The sequence below is a fragment of the Chiloscyllium plagiosum genome, chromosome 1, assembly GCF_004010195.1.
Source record: "Chiloscyllium plagiosum isolate BGI_BamShark_2017 chromosome 1, ASM401019v2, whole genome shotgun sequence".
In the NCBI taxonomy this organism is placed as follows: Eukaryota; Metazoa; Chordata; class Chondrichthyes; order Orectolobiformes; family Hemiscylliidae; genus Chiloscyllium; species Chiloscyllium plagiosum.
The window spans coordinates 94,838,363-94,853,841 of NC_057710.1; the positions used below are offsets into that span (position 1 = coordinate 94,838,363).

The 15,479-nt window shown below is 40.5% G+C and overlaps 1 protein-coding gene across 6 annotated transcripts in view; it reads right to left on the reverse strand.

Moving 5' to 3' along the window:
* The window catches only part of slc30a9 (solute carrier family 30 member 9), a 132,854-nt gene that overhangs the window by 91,834 nt on the left and 25,541 nt on the right, over window positions 1–15,479 (reverse strand). For all 6 annotated transcript variants that reach the window (XM_043692137.1, XM_043692116.1, XM_043692129.1 and 3 more), the window contains 2 exons: window positions 9,714–9,770; window positions 2,357–2,456 (listed from right to left, as the gene is read on the reverse strand). In XM_043692137.1, the coding sequence (XP_043548072.1) occupies window positions 2,357–2,456; window positions 9,714–9,770 (157 nt within the window). The remainder of the gene's footprint in view (window positions 1–2,356; window positions 2,457–9,713; window positions 9,771–15,479) is intronic.

Here is a 15,479-nt window from a genome sequence, read left to right on the forward strand (position 1 = left end):
CACCTCCAGACGTCCACCAACCCTAATTCCCCACACAAACCCAATAACTGTTTAGTTTGTGCAGAGAGTATTGAGGGACCTTTGGGCAACCTGTCTACTGAGGTCAATGAGGCAGTTAAAATCTCCCCCTATAATGATGTGCCGAGACTGGAGATCTTTCAGTTTAGAAAAAGTACCTACCAAGAATTTAAGAGGATGAGCTGGGGGACAATAAACATTTAAAATACCATATTCTTCCCCATTTATCAAGGCTTTAAGAATTACAAACCTCCCATATGTGTCTTTAACACATTCCAACAATTTAAATGAGAGATTTTTCCTAACCAATATAACCATTCCCCTACTTCTAGTATTAAATGATGAAAAATAAACTCAGTCAAAGCCATTCTCCTGTAATTTCAGATGCACCTTGTCATCCAAATGTGTCCCCTGTAACAAAGCAATATCCACCTTTTCCTTTCTAAGGCTCAAGAGTACCTTCTTCCTCTTAATTGGTGAGTGACTTCCCTTGACATTCCAGGTACACCATTTAATCAAATCATGAACCATAATCTTCTGCAATTACATTTAAATTCCAGGGAGGAGGAACCCGAACCACAAATTGCTGAGCCTTAGTGTCGCATAGTCCACCAAATATAAAGACTACATAAACTAAAACCACTACATTTAACAAATATACAAAATTATTAAAAATAAAAAATAAAAAAAAAACAAAAACCAGAAAACAAACCAACATATAAAGCGCCAATAGCGCTGAATAGGGGAACTCACCCCCAGCCCGGAAGGGGCAACTACCCGTCCTGAACTGCCCATAAATAGGCATCTAACCATCTCAACCACCTTCACTTCTCCCAGCTAGAAGTGCATCACAAGCACAAGCTAAAAAGAATAAATACCCCATAGAATATCAATATGAATAAAAAAACACATTCTTTTATTAAAAAAGGGGGAATAAATACCCCACCCATCCTTTGGTATGTCCTAACTTAGAAATTTAAAACGTACATCTTAACCACCGTCAGACATTGTTGATAATAATTTGGTTCAAACTGAGGTTAAAAAAAGGGGGAAAAACAAAGCTCCAAACGGATTTCCTCCATTTCTTTTACAGAATGATAAACGCATACCCAAGCAACAATATTTATACATACTACAATTGTTTAAATTAGGTTAGTTTATCAACAAAGTCTCTTGCCTTCTCCGATGTGTCAAAGAGATGCATGGATCCATCTAAGGTGATCCGAAGCACTGCCAGATATCTCGGAGTATTGAATCCCAAGCTCCTTCAGTCTTCTCTTGACACCATCATACGATTTTCATTTCTGGACCACCACCGCTGAAAAGTCCTGAAAAAACATGATCTTAGACCCCTCGTAAATTAGGGCCTTTGGATCCTTCCCCTGGAGTCTGGAAGCCTCCATGACTCTCTCCTTATCCCGGTAATGATGGAACCGCACCAGGAAAGGATGAGGGCATTGACCCAGACCCGACCTCCGCACTGCGACCTGGTGAGCCCTCTCTATCTTCAAGCCTCTCATGCCAGTCTCCAAGTCAAGGAATTTTGGAAGCCAATTTCAACAAATTCCGCAGGCCGCTCACCTTCCTTACCCTCGGGCAGACCGATGATCCAAATGTTTTTTCTCCTGCCCCGGTTTTCAAGATCATCCACTTGGTCACGCAAATTACGAACCTGCGTCTTCAGGGCTTGGATCTCATCCTTGAATGAACTGGCATCAGCTTCCACCACTGTGACCCTGTGCTCCACCTCATCCGTCCTCTTCTCCAGGTCTCCTAGCTGCTGCTCATGCTTCTGGAGCATGAGAGAGACTGGAGCCAGCTTCTCTTCAATCTGCTTCCCCAGCATCTCGCAAGATTTCAAGAGCTGGTTCACCAGGTCCTGGAGAGTAAATCGGTTCAGAGGCTGCTGCAGGCTGAGCTGTAGACCTGGCCTCGGATGCTGCTCCTCCCTTTTTAGGCATTTCTGGACAGCTGAAAATACAGGCAAGTCAATTTTTAAATGTTTCCTGGGGCTCCACAATCTTTCCAACGCCCCAAGAAATCCTGAAGACCTGGGTTGGGCGGGTTAAAGGACCATCCTGCTCCTGCTGCGATGCGAAGCTCTGCTGTGTGATCTTCTCAGATCGCCACCATCTTAGATCCCCCTCAATTCAATTCTTATCAAGAAGATTTTTGTGTAGCAGATTTCATAACCCAATTCTTGATTTATGTGCCACATTTATGTACCTTTTCTCCATTGAAAGTACATGAATCAGTATATTTAGATGGTCTTTTTGTCCTAATATTTTGCATCAATTTGAAAGAACCAAAACAATTTGTTAGCAATGTAATTAAATACCTGGGTTTCAAACAGAATTCATTCAATGCTCGCACGCCAGTGATGAAATTATTTTGAGTGTATGTGGACCCATAATCTCTCTTCTTCAGAATAGCTTTAACTGAAAAACATTGGGAACAAATATTTAATTAAAAGCAGTGTGAATAATAACAATAACCTAACTCCTGTTTGACCTTCTGCTGGGGGTACAAGTTTCAGTGGGGAGCAAGCAACCTCATAGCTCAACTGAGAAGTAAGGCACAAATACCTCTCCTACAAGCACGCTAGGTCATACACACCTGATGTCCTCAAGAAACAGATAATACATGGAACTCAATTCGAAAGTGGTGTGTGCGCAAAAAATCAGATGTGACAAACTGATATTCTTGAAATTAAGTACCAGAAGGCAATAGGTGATTTGTATCTCTCAGAAAACCTTTTTCTTTAAAGGAATATCAAAATAAGACAATAAAGTTGCTAAACAGGACTAAAGGTTAAGTACTCCTGAGCTTAGGAAACAAGCTGACCAGGCCAGCAGCAGAAATAACATATCTGGGGACAGAAACAGAGATGATACTGTTTCTACAGGAAACCGACAACAGGAACTTGGTCAACTCCACTATAATGACATCAGAAAACCAAATGAGATGTCATTTTAAGCATTAAGCTTGGATACCTAGATACCCTATTGAAGACCATAAATTCAAACCATAAATTCACACCATAAATTCACCACACTCTCTGTCAAAGGTGCCTTTTTCCTATAAAACATTTTTGCAGCAGAAGACCGAAGATGATGATCCAGGGAGATCTCTGGGGCTGCACGGTGGCTCAATGCTTAGCACTGCTGCCTCAGAACCAGGGACACTGGTTCAATTCCTGCCTCGGAACGGTGTGTGGAGTTTGCTCATTCTCCCAGTGTCTGTGTGGATTTCCTCCGGGTGCTCTGGTTTCCTCCCACAATCACAAAGATGTACAGGCCAGGTGGATTGGCCATGCTAAATTGTCCATGGTGTTAGGTGCATTAGTCAGGGATGAATGTAGGGGAATGGGTGTGGGTGGGTTGCTTTTCGGGGGGGTCGGTGCGGACTTGTTGGGCCGAAGAGCCTGTTTCCACAATGTAAGGAATCTAATCTAAATGTACAAACAGAGGAGAGTCGACAGCCACTGTTTGGTTTTGAAAATTGTTTTGCTGTAAATTTAATAGGGGCTTTATCAGATCAGTATGTTGTTATAGAGTGGAAGGTAGATAACAAATCTTTAAACAAAGGAGACTTGAAGTTGTAAATAATTGTTGTTTAATGTTCACTTTGAGTTAAATAGTGGAATTTGGGTAGATCCCGGTCATTCAAACTCTAACAAATTACGAAGCGAGGTGAGCTTTGGTGTTTTGTTGAGTTAGCAGGAGGGTTCACCACTGTGCCGTAAGAGTACACACAATATATATTAAACACACACACTCACTATCTCCTACTGACGGCCTAAGCTCCTTACATACTCAAGAAAGCTTTGGAAATACTGAATACAAAAATGGCTGCAATGCAAAATGCTGTCAGAAGTTTCAAAAGATAAACTACATCATGCTTTAGCTATAAAGCATCTGCAATGAATAAATCTTAAAGGCTTAGAATTCTTCACTAATGCATTCTGTCATATCACATATTTTGCATCAACCGAAAGAAGTCTGTCTCAGTAACAGATAACGTTTCAATGTAGTCCAAAAACTGATGTTATATGAATCAATGAACCATCTGAGGTCATGTAAACCAAATTCTAGCAAGTGGCCTTGAAAAGCTGGTCTCACCCTTTAGAACACATTCATTCTGGATGTAAGTTTGTTCGCTGAGCTGGAAGGTTCATTTTCAGACATTTCATCACCATACTAGGTAACATCTTCAGTGAGCCTCCGGTGAACCACTGGTGTTAGCGACCGCTTTCTACTTGTGTATTTAAGTTTTCTTGTGTTGTGATGTCATTTCCTGTTCTTTTTCTTAGAAGGTAGTAAATGGAGTCGAAATTAATGTGTTTGTTGATAAAGTTCCAGTTGGAATGCCATACTTCTAGGAATTCTCGTGCATGTCTGTTTGGCTTGTCCTAGGATGATTGTGTTTTCCCAGTCGAAGTGGTGTCCTTCCTCCACTGTAAGGAAGGATAGTAGTGAAAGTGGGTCATGCCTTTTTGTGGCTAGTTGGTGTTCATGTATCCTGGTGGCTAGTTCTCTTGTATGCAAGGATGCAGAAGAGGAGAAAGGACACCACTTCGACTGGAACAGCACATCCATCCTCGGACAAGCCAAACAGAAACACACATGAGATTTCTTACAAGCATGGCATTCCAACCAGAACTCTAATCAACAAACACATTGACTTGGACCCCATTTACCACCTTCTGATAAAAAGAACAGGAAATGTCACCACTACAGGAAATGACATCACCAACCCAAGGAAACCTAAACACAAATTGAAAGCAGGTCACTAACACCAGTGCTTCACCGGAGGCTCACTGATAACCTAATATGGTGAAGAAACATCTGAAAATGAACCTTACAGCTCAGTGAACAAATTTACATCCAGAACCTCAATCTGAGCTACAAAACTTCTCAAAAAACTCGCTAACATATTCATTCTGTACAGGAGGATCATGGGATTAGCAGCTTCTGCTAAAACAGTTCAAAATTGTAGCCCACAATGAAATCTGTGAAACCCATGACTGTGACATCAACAATGTAACAGAATACAAAGTTATAGAGCTCATTTCAGCTTTAAAACACAGATAGAGGAACATAGTCATCTGTTCTTTTGTAAATATGTGCTCTACTACAGAAGGACTTATAATTGGAGATTTTAACAAAATATTGAGTACAGCAGTGATTTGCATGCATGTTCAGGTAATTTTATCCATTAGTTTTCACTGCTGCAAATTCAAACAAAAAGGTGAGTCAAGTAGCAGTTGGGCGACCTTTAGAGAACAGTAATTGTAGTACCAAAAGATTATTTATAGAAAAGGACAAGGAACATCCAAGAATCAGAGTCATAGAGATGTACAGCATGGAAACAGACCCTTTGGTCCAACCCGTCCATGCTGACCAGATATCCCAATCTAGTCCCACCTGCCAGCACCCGGCCCATATCCCTCCAAACTCTTCCTATTCATATACCCATCCAAATGCCTTTTAAATGTTGCAATTGTACTAGCCTCCACCACTTCCTCTGGCAACTCATTCCATACACACACCACCCTCTGCATGAAAACGTTGCCCCTTCGGTCTCTTTTATATCTTTCCCCTCTCATCCTAAACCTATACCCTCTAGTTCTGAACTCCCCCACCCCAGAGAAAAGACTTTGCCTATTTATCCTATCCATGCCCCTCAATTTTGTAAACCTCTATAAGGTCACCCCTCAGCCTCCGACACTCCAGGGAAAACAGCCCCAGACTATTCAACCTCTCCCTATAGCTCAAATCCTCAAACCCTGCCAACCTCCTTGCAAATATTTTCTGAACCCTTTCAAGTTTCACATCATCGTTCCAACAGGAAGGAGATCAGAATTGCTCGCAATTACTTCAGAGTGTGGTGGGCACTTGGAACACGTTGCCAGCAGACGTGGTAGAGGCAGGCACAGTAGATTCATTTAAGATACGTCTGGACAGATGCACAAGTAGGTGGGGAGCAGAGGGATACAAATGCTTAGGAATTGACCAACAGGTTTAGACAGTACATTTGGATCGGCTCAGGCTTGGAGGGCCGGAGGGCCTGTTTCTGGGCTGTAAATTTTCTTTGTTTTTAATATTCCAACAGTGGCCTAACCAATGTCTTGTACTGCCGCAACATGATGTCCCAACTCCTGTATTCAATACTCTGACCAATAAAGGAAAGCATACCAAATGCCTTCTTTACTATCCAATCTACCTGCAACTCCACTTTCAAGGAGCTATAAACCTGCTCTCCAAGGTCTCTTTGTTTAGCAACACTTCCTAGGGACCTTACCATTAAGTGTACAAGTCCTGCTAAGATTTGCTTTCCCAAAATGCAGCACCTCAGTATGTAAATTAAACTCTATCTGCCACCTCTCAGCCCGTTGGCCCATCTGATCAAGATCCCATTGTACTCTGAGGTAAGCTTCTTCACTGTCCACTATACCTCCAATTTTGGCGTCATCAGCAAACAATACCGCTTATGCTCACATCCAAATCATTCATATAAATGGTAAGTAGTGGACCCAGCACCGATCCTTGTGGCATTCCACTGGTCACAGTCCTCCAGTCTGAAAAACAACCCTCCACCACCACCCTCTGTCTTCTACCTTTGAGCCAGTTTTGCATCCAAAAATGGTGAGTTCTCCCTGTATTCCATGAGATCTAACCTTGCTCACCAGTCTCCCATGGGGAACATTATTGAATGCCTTACTGAAGTCCAATAACAACAATTAATTCTGAAAGAGTGACTGCAATTTAGGTGCATTGTCTAAGAGTGGCTTGATGAAGAGAGAGAGAAAAAGATGGAACAGTTAAAGGGTGAACGTGACAAATTTCAGGCTGATATTACCAAAGGGAATAAGGTTGAATAAAAAGGGCGGAGATGAAGTGGGAAAAGTGAAATTAGAAAGGCAGACCAAGTATGAGAAGAGACCGAATTCCCCTTTACAGTAGCTGTCAAAGACCTCTATAGGCATCTAAATAGATAAACTGTCATAAAAAAGAGAGATGGATTACATGGGGATCCTAAAGATGATTTGCACCCAAGTTCTGCCATCATGTACTCAATCAATTGAATGAGCCGACTATGATTTCCAACTCTAGGTACTAAGTGAGAATTTTGCATCTGCCTTGCATTAGTATGAATCTGGTGGCATAATTTTTTTAATAATGGCAAATTACAAGATAGATAAAGATGGACTTCAAGAGAATTAGATGGGCTAATGGAATGGACAATACTCGGCAAATGAAACTTAAATGCAAAGAAGTGTGAAGTATTCTATTTTGTTAGAAAGAACGAGGAAAGGCAAAATAAGGGATACAACTCTAAAAAGAGGAACAGGCACAGGACGTAACTGCTTTGGATTTCAAGGTTTTTGATAAGGTCTCACATGGGAGACTGATAGCAAAGAAATTTGGCTTACTAGATTCAGAGTGGCAAGAAGCAAAGAGTGATGGTTGAGTGATGGATGTTTGTATAATTAAAAGCCAGTGTCCAGCAAAGTTCTGCAAAGATCAGTGTTGGGGCCTTTGCTGTTTATGGTATATCTAAATGATTTAGACCCTAACGTAGAAGTTCATCGATGATGTGAAAATTGAAGGAGTGGTAAATAGTGAGGAAAAAGGCCTTCGATTATGGGAGAATATATTAGTACTGGACAGATGGGCTGATCAGTGACAAATGGAATTCTAGAATCCATACTATAGGAAGGTTGCGATTGCAATGGGAAGGATGCAGAGGAGATTTACTAGGATGTTGCCTGGGTTGGAAAGTTTTAGTTAAGATATATTGGATAGATTGGGGTTATTTTCCTTGTAACAGAAGACACTAAGGAAGTTGCTGATTGAGATGTATAACATTATGAGGGACATGAATATCGTGTACAGAAAGGGGCTTTTCCCTTTAGTGGTGGGATAAATGGCCATGGGGCATAGACTTAAAGTTAGGGAAAGGTGGTGATGAGGAAAAAAATCTTCAGTGAAGTGGCAAGAATCTGGAAGTCACTGCCCATCAGGATGGTAGAGGCAGAAACCCTCGTAACATTACCAAAATAACATTTTAGTGGTAATTAAATGCGTACCTACAATGTCAAGGCATACAAAGCTGTAGACTAAGTGCTGGAAAATGGGAATAGAACAGTTAGGTGCTTGCTTTTGACTGGCACAGACCTGAGGCACCAAAGCCCTTTTTCTGTGCTGTTGAGTTCTATGAAATTGGAGGCTTTGTATGTACAAATTGTTGAATTGTGTTTAGAATATGGTTCACATGGTATGCATGAAAATGGATTTTGTAATCAGGAGAACAAAAACAAGTTAAGATGAATCTTTATAAAACACTGGTTCATAGCCCCACAAGTGCATTCCAATTCTGAGCAATGCACTTTTGAAAGATGGTGAATGTGCCAAAGAGGGTGCAAAAAAAAAACACAAGAATGGTTCCAGGGACGAAGGACTCAGTTTCAGGAATAGATTGGAGAAGCTGGACATCCTTAAAACAGTGGTCGATTGTGATAGGTGATAGCTGTTAATCCTGAGATGCAGGGAATGCTCTAGGGACGCATGGCAAATGGTGGAATTTGAGTTCAATTAAAACAAACTGGAAATAAGAGGAAATGATACCATTATTGATTGTCAACAAAACCCCCATTTGGTTCACAAATCTCTTTTGGGAAATTGGCCTACATGTGACTACAGACCCACAGCAATGACTCCTAATTAAGAATGGGCAATAAACGTTGGCCTAGCCAGTGATGTCCGCATCCCATGAATGAATAAACAAAAATGTAAAATAGTCAGTGATGTGGACCGAGTAGATAAGGGAAACCTGTTCACATTGGCAAAAGGGTTGAGGGCCAGAGGTCATCAAATTAAGGTGACTGGCAAAAGAACCAAAAAGGCTACAAGTAGCAAAGATTTTTTTTTAAATGCATTGAACACTCAGCATCTGCAATGCACTACCTGAGGGGATTGGGGAAGTAGATTTGATCGTAAATTCCACAAAGGTTGTCGATTATTTTCTGAAAATGAACATTTTGCAGGAATACAAGAAAGAATGTGGAAAATGGTACTGGCAGACTGCTCTTGCAGAAAGTTCAAACTGGTTGAATCACCACCTTTTGTGCTACAATCCTGTGCTAGGATTATGGAATGGTCATATGATGCATTTTGGCAGAAATAAGAAGAAGCAGTACAATTTAAATGGCGCAATTTTAAAAGAGTGCAAGAAACCAGAGCACAACCATATTCAAACCTTGGAAGACGTTAATAAAGCAGTACCATAAACATCTGGGATATAGGGTTCAGGCCTGGAAGTTATGCTAAACCTATATAAAACACTAGTTCAGTCCCAGCTGGAACATTTTATACAAATTTCTGGCTACCACATTTTAAGGAACTATGTGAAGGCATTGGAGGAGGAATCCATCTGGGACATCTCCAGGAATGAAGATTAGACTGTTACTAGTAAACGAATCACTACTGGCTGCTTTCATTAAAACAATATGGTTAGAATTTGGAAAGTACTAAATAGGGCAATGGATACACAGAATGTCAGAAGTGTAACTGCATTGTACACTTCATTTCAAATCACGTTCTCTGGATTATTCATGTGGTCTCTAGATTAGTCAACAACAGCATGCGCAGACTCTAACTGCTATTTAATTAGTCCACAATTAAGTAGCTTACCTTTCACTTGGATTTGCTCCAAAGTAGGTTGACTTGAAGCACTGGACCCTGGAGCTGCTAAAATAAATTTAGGAAACAGGAACATTCAGGTTAAAAATTAAAACCTACAGATAATACAGTAATTGCAACCAAAAGTACCTATGTTACATATTTTAGCATGAAAACATCATAGTATTTTGTTGAGAGGAATGGGAGAGCGCTAACAAATCTAGAAGCAGTTGTCAAACCACAATATGTTAATTAGGGGAATTGGAAAGCTTGGTCACAAAATGGATTTAACATACTTGAGGGGGCAGGAAAGTAAAAAGACAAAAAGTCGATTAATAGACAGTTCTGCAGAACTAGCGGTAAGGCAAAGGAAAATTTGGCACAATTTTTCAGGGACAGAAACATGTGGAAAAGGATACGAACTAAGCTCAGGAGTTGGGACACTCGTCATTCCAGCCTGTTCTGCCATTCAATATGATCACTGAACTGATTACTCCAATTTTCCTGTCTGTCTATCTCAATAACCTCACCCTTGCTCATCAAGGATTGCTCTAGGTCAGCCTTAAAAAAAATTCCAAGATCCTGTCTCCACCGCCTTTGAAGAGGAAAGTTCAAAACACTCAATTTAGAAAATATTTCTCATCTGTCTGAAATAGTTAACTCAGATATAGATTCTACCATCAAAAGAAACATCCTTTTCACATCCACCCTGTCAAATTCCATCATGACCTCATATGTTTCAATCAAGCCACTTATTCTTCTGAACACAATGGATACAAACTTGGTCCATCCAGCTTGCCTGCATAAGGTAACACACCCACTCCGGGTATTAATCTAAAACTAATTATCAGACTGCACTGGTTCAGAGTGAAACAACTGATCATTTGTTGAGCAAGAGCAGGAAGCTGCTCTTTTTTTTCCATCTTTAACTTCAACATCAAGGAGACTAGGAATTGAAAAGCTACTTTTTTTTCCCCCAATTCATTCACAGGATGAGGGCACCACTGGCTGGGCAAGCATTTATTGGCCATCCCATAGGGCAGGTAGGAGTCACCTACATTGCTGTGGGTCTGAAGTCACATGTAGGCCAGACAGGTAAAGGATGGCAGTTGCCTTCCCTAAAGAGCATAAGTGAACCATATGGGTTTTTCCAAAAATTGACAATGAATTTGTGGTCAACATTATGCTATTAATTCCAGATTTTTTAATTGAATTCATATTCCATCATTTGCCATGCTTTTTAAAATTCTACCCCTGGTTCTAGACTCCTTACCCAAGGAAACATCTTACCTACATCTATCCTTTTGAGCATTTTGTAAGTTTCAATAAGTTTACTTCTTATTCTTTAAAGCTCTGGATAATTCAGGCCCAATATACCCAAGTTCTCTTCAAAGAACGGTCCCACCATCCTGGGAACATGTTTGATTGTACATCTTTTTCAAACAAAAACAACATGACAAGTCCAACCATGGTTTACAGAAGAAATTAAGGATAATATCTGATCCAAAGAGGACTCCTATAATGCTGCTAGAAAAAGCAGAAAGTCTGAGGATTGGCAGCAGTGCACAATTCAAAGGGGGACCAAGAGAGGAAAAGAATATAGAAGAACAGCAAACTTTCAATAAATATAAAAGCAAACTGCAAAAGCTTTTGTGTAAAAAGAGAAATCTTAATGAAAATAAATGTGGCCCCCAGTATAAAACAGGAATTAATAATGGGGAACAAGCAAACAGCAGAGAAATTAAACAACCACTTTAGCTCTATCTTCATAAAAGACAACAGTTAACCTCTCAGAAACACTGGAGAACCAAGGATCGAGGAGGATGAATTGGGGGAAATTAATGTTTGTAAAATTAGGGGAGAAATTAATGGGACTGAAAGCTGATGAATCCTCAGGCTCAGGTGGTCTACACTGCAGGATATTAAAAGGTAGTGGCCAAGGAGGTAGGAAGTGTGCTGAATGTCAGCTTCTAAAATCCTATGAACATAGAACAGATCAAATTGAAGACTGACAGATGTAACTCAGTGTAAAAAGGAACTTATAGATAAATTAGTAGTAGGGAAAAAAAAGTCGAGTTCATTACAAATGCTGTGATAACAGGAGATTTTCAAAATATCAACAGGATTATACAATCAACATGGATTTGAGAAAGGGGAAATGATACCTGGGGTTAAGTGTAATGTTATGCACTTTAGTCAGAAAATCAGAATGACAGTATTTAAATAGTGATAGATTGCACAATGCTGATGCACAAAAGGGACCTAGGTGTCCTTGTACACTAGTCACTGAAAACAAACATGCAGGTGCAGTATGCTGTCAGGATTATAAATGGTACGTTATTACAAGAGGACTACAGGAACAAAGATATGTGACTGCAGCTAAACAGGACATTGGTGAGAACACACGGAGAGTGTATGCAGTTCTGGTCTCGCCCTAGAAACAAAATATACTTTCCACAGTAGACTTACAGAGAAGGATTATCAGACCAATTCCAAGGATAGCAGGCTTGTCATGAGGACAGAATAGGTCAATTAAATGTGCAGTCACTGAAATTCAGAAGATTGGGGGACAGGTGGGGATCTCGGTAAAAAGTATAAAAACTTAACAGGGCTGAGCAGACTGGATGCACAAATTACATTTCCCCTGGCTGGGTGGCCCAAGACAGGAATGAGTTCTCTCAGGATATGCAGGCTTTTCACAGCTCCACACTTCATAGAGTCTGATTTTCCAGCATCTTAAGTTCTCGTGATCTCCAGGCCATTTGCCTTCACTCAGACAGTGGTGAACCTGTGGAATTCTTTACCACACAAGGCTGTGGAGGCCAAGCGACTGAAGGTTTAAGAAGAAATGGATAAGATTCCAAGAGATTACTGGTATCCAGTAGTATGGAGACAGAGCAGGATTATGGCATTGGGATCACTGATCAGCCATGATCATGTTAAATGGTAAAGAAAGTGCAATGAGTTGAGTAGCCTGCTCCTTTCTGTTTGTATACCTTTGGTTTTCAAGGCTTCATTGGGAGTACTATGTACAGTGTTGACAATTTCTTTCAATGATAATCCAAGTGGTCTCACCAATGCCTTTATAATTGCTCCATTAACTCCCAACTTATAGAACATAGAACATAGAAGAATACAGCGCAGTACAGACCCTTTGGCCCTCGATGTTGCGCCCTTGTGTTAAGTTCTCCGTGATATAAACATAATATTCTGTTACGTCTCCAAATTAGTTGCATACTACCATTTTGTGGTTAGTGTACTAGGACACAAAGATCCTTTTAAATCTCAGAACTCTGCAATGTCACACCATTGAGATATACTTTAATTTTATTCTTCCTGCCAAAAATGGACAATTTTACAGTTTCCTACACTGGACTACATTTGCCAGATATTTGTTCATACAACAATTTATATCCTTTTGTAGACATGTATACTTCACGGCTTACCTTCCTACATAGATGGAATAAATAAACATAAATCTATGCCAGAATTACAAAAATAAAAGTGCTGGAGAAACTCAGCAGATTTGGCAGCTTATGTTGAGATGGAAAGCACTAACATTTTATACAGTTTCTTGCTTACCCCTTACTCCCTTCTTTAATAACAATACCATAGTATTAGGATTTAAAACGTTGCAGTTTATGCAATGTAGGACAGGAAACCATTCATAGGGTGGCACGGTGACTCAGTTATTAGCACTGCTGCCTCATCACCCAGAGATCAGAGTTCAATTCTATCCTTGGGCGACTAGCTACGTGGAGTTTGCACATTCTCCCTGCGTGGCTTTCTGCCGTGTGCTCCAGTTTTCTCCCACAGTCGTATAAAGACGTGCAGGTTAGGTGGACTGGCCATTCTAAGTTGCCCATGATTTCCTGGGATGTGCAGGCTAGGTGAATTAGCTATGGGAAATGCAGGGTTATAGAGCTGGGGGTGGGAGGTCTGGGTACGATGCTCTGTGGCAGGTTACGTGTGAACTTGACAGGCTGAATCGCCCAATTCCACAGGCCAGAGAATGTGTGGACAGCATAAGGTGCATCGGAGGTCCAAAAAACTAAGGCATATTTTAACACAAGGAGCATGATTGGTAAGACAGATGAACTTAAGAGCATTCATAAATACATGGGATTGTGATATTGTTAGAATCACCGAAACATGGTTGAAGGGAGCTGGCACCTCAACGTTTCAAAGTATAGAAGTTTCAAGCACACTGGAAGGTGGGGAATGTAGAAAAGAGGTGGGGGCATTGCATTACTGATAAAGGAAACCATCACTGCAGTAATGAGGGAGGATGTCCAAGAAGTGTCTTCAAATGAGGTCATTGGGCATATCTTTTAAATAAGGAGGAAGCAATTACTTTGTTGGGATTATATTACAGGCCTACCAAAAGTCAAAGGGAGACAAAGCAGATACATAGATGAAGCACAAAAGTGTGCAAGAAACAGGATTATATTGTAGGAGATTTTAACTTTGCTAATATTAACTGGAATCAATAGAGTGTGAAAGGATTAGAAGGAGTGGAACTTTTAACTGCATACAGGAGAGATTTTTGTGCCAGCACACAGATAGTCCCATTAGAGATGGGGCTGTGCTAGACCAAATCAGAGGGAATAAAGTCAATCAAGTGGTTTCATTGGGTGAACATTTTGGGGATAGTGACATTAACTCTAAGTTTCAAAATAATTCTGAAATGGGACAAGGGTAGTGTAGAAGTTACATGTCTAAACTTGGGAAAGGCCAATTTCAATATCATTGGACGGGATCTGACTGGGATAAGCTATTTGTAGGTGAGTTTATATTTGGAAAATGGGAATCTTAAAAGAATAGTGAGAATCCAGGGTTTAGTGTTCCCCTAAGATTGAAGGGCAAGAGTATCAAATCCAGGGAACCCTAGATGTCAAGTGATAGTGAGAGTTTGATAGAAAAAGAAGGAAGCATATGTTCTGTACAGTCTCTTAAAAATAACAGAATCCCATTAAAGATATAGAGTCTAGGGAGTTGCAAATAAATTAGGAGGGCAAAGGAAACACCTTTGCACATAGGATCAAGGACATCCCAAGATATTTTAATTAAGAGTAAAACGATTCCCATGGAAAGAATGGGGCCTATTAGAAACCAAAGGAATAACCGGTGTGCGCAGCCAGTGAGATCTTAAATGAATACTTCTCATCTGTATTCACAAAGGAGAAAAACATTGCAACTGAGAATTTCAGTTAGGATGGTGAGGTTCTAGAACATGTTAAGAGGAGGTATTTGTGATGTTTTAGTGGGCATAAAAGTACATAAATCCCCAGGTCTTGATGAGATATATCCCATCCGATCTGGGAGCAAGGGAGGTTATTGCTTGGACCCTGGTGAAGATATTTAATACTTCGCTGACCAGCGATAAAGTACCAGATAACTGGAGGAGAGTAATGTATGTCCTTTGTTGAAGAATGGCAACAAGGACAGGCCAGGTGATTGCAGACCAGTTAGTTTGATGTTATTGGTTGAGAAGTTACGGGACAAAATTCTGATGGACAGGATTAATCAACACTTGGAACGGCAGGGATAGTCAACGCAAATTTTTTTGTTTCTAAGTTGGTGGTGGGCAAGTGTTTGGAGAGAATCCTGAGGGACAGCATTGGCACACATTTGGAATGGCAAGGAATGATTAGTCAACATGGCTTTGCACATGGACAAGTCTCACTAACTTGGTTGAGCTTTTTGAAGAGGAAAGTTGAAGTCAGAGTTTTGGACATGATCTATACGGACTTGAAAAAGGCACTTGACAAGGTTCCT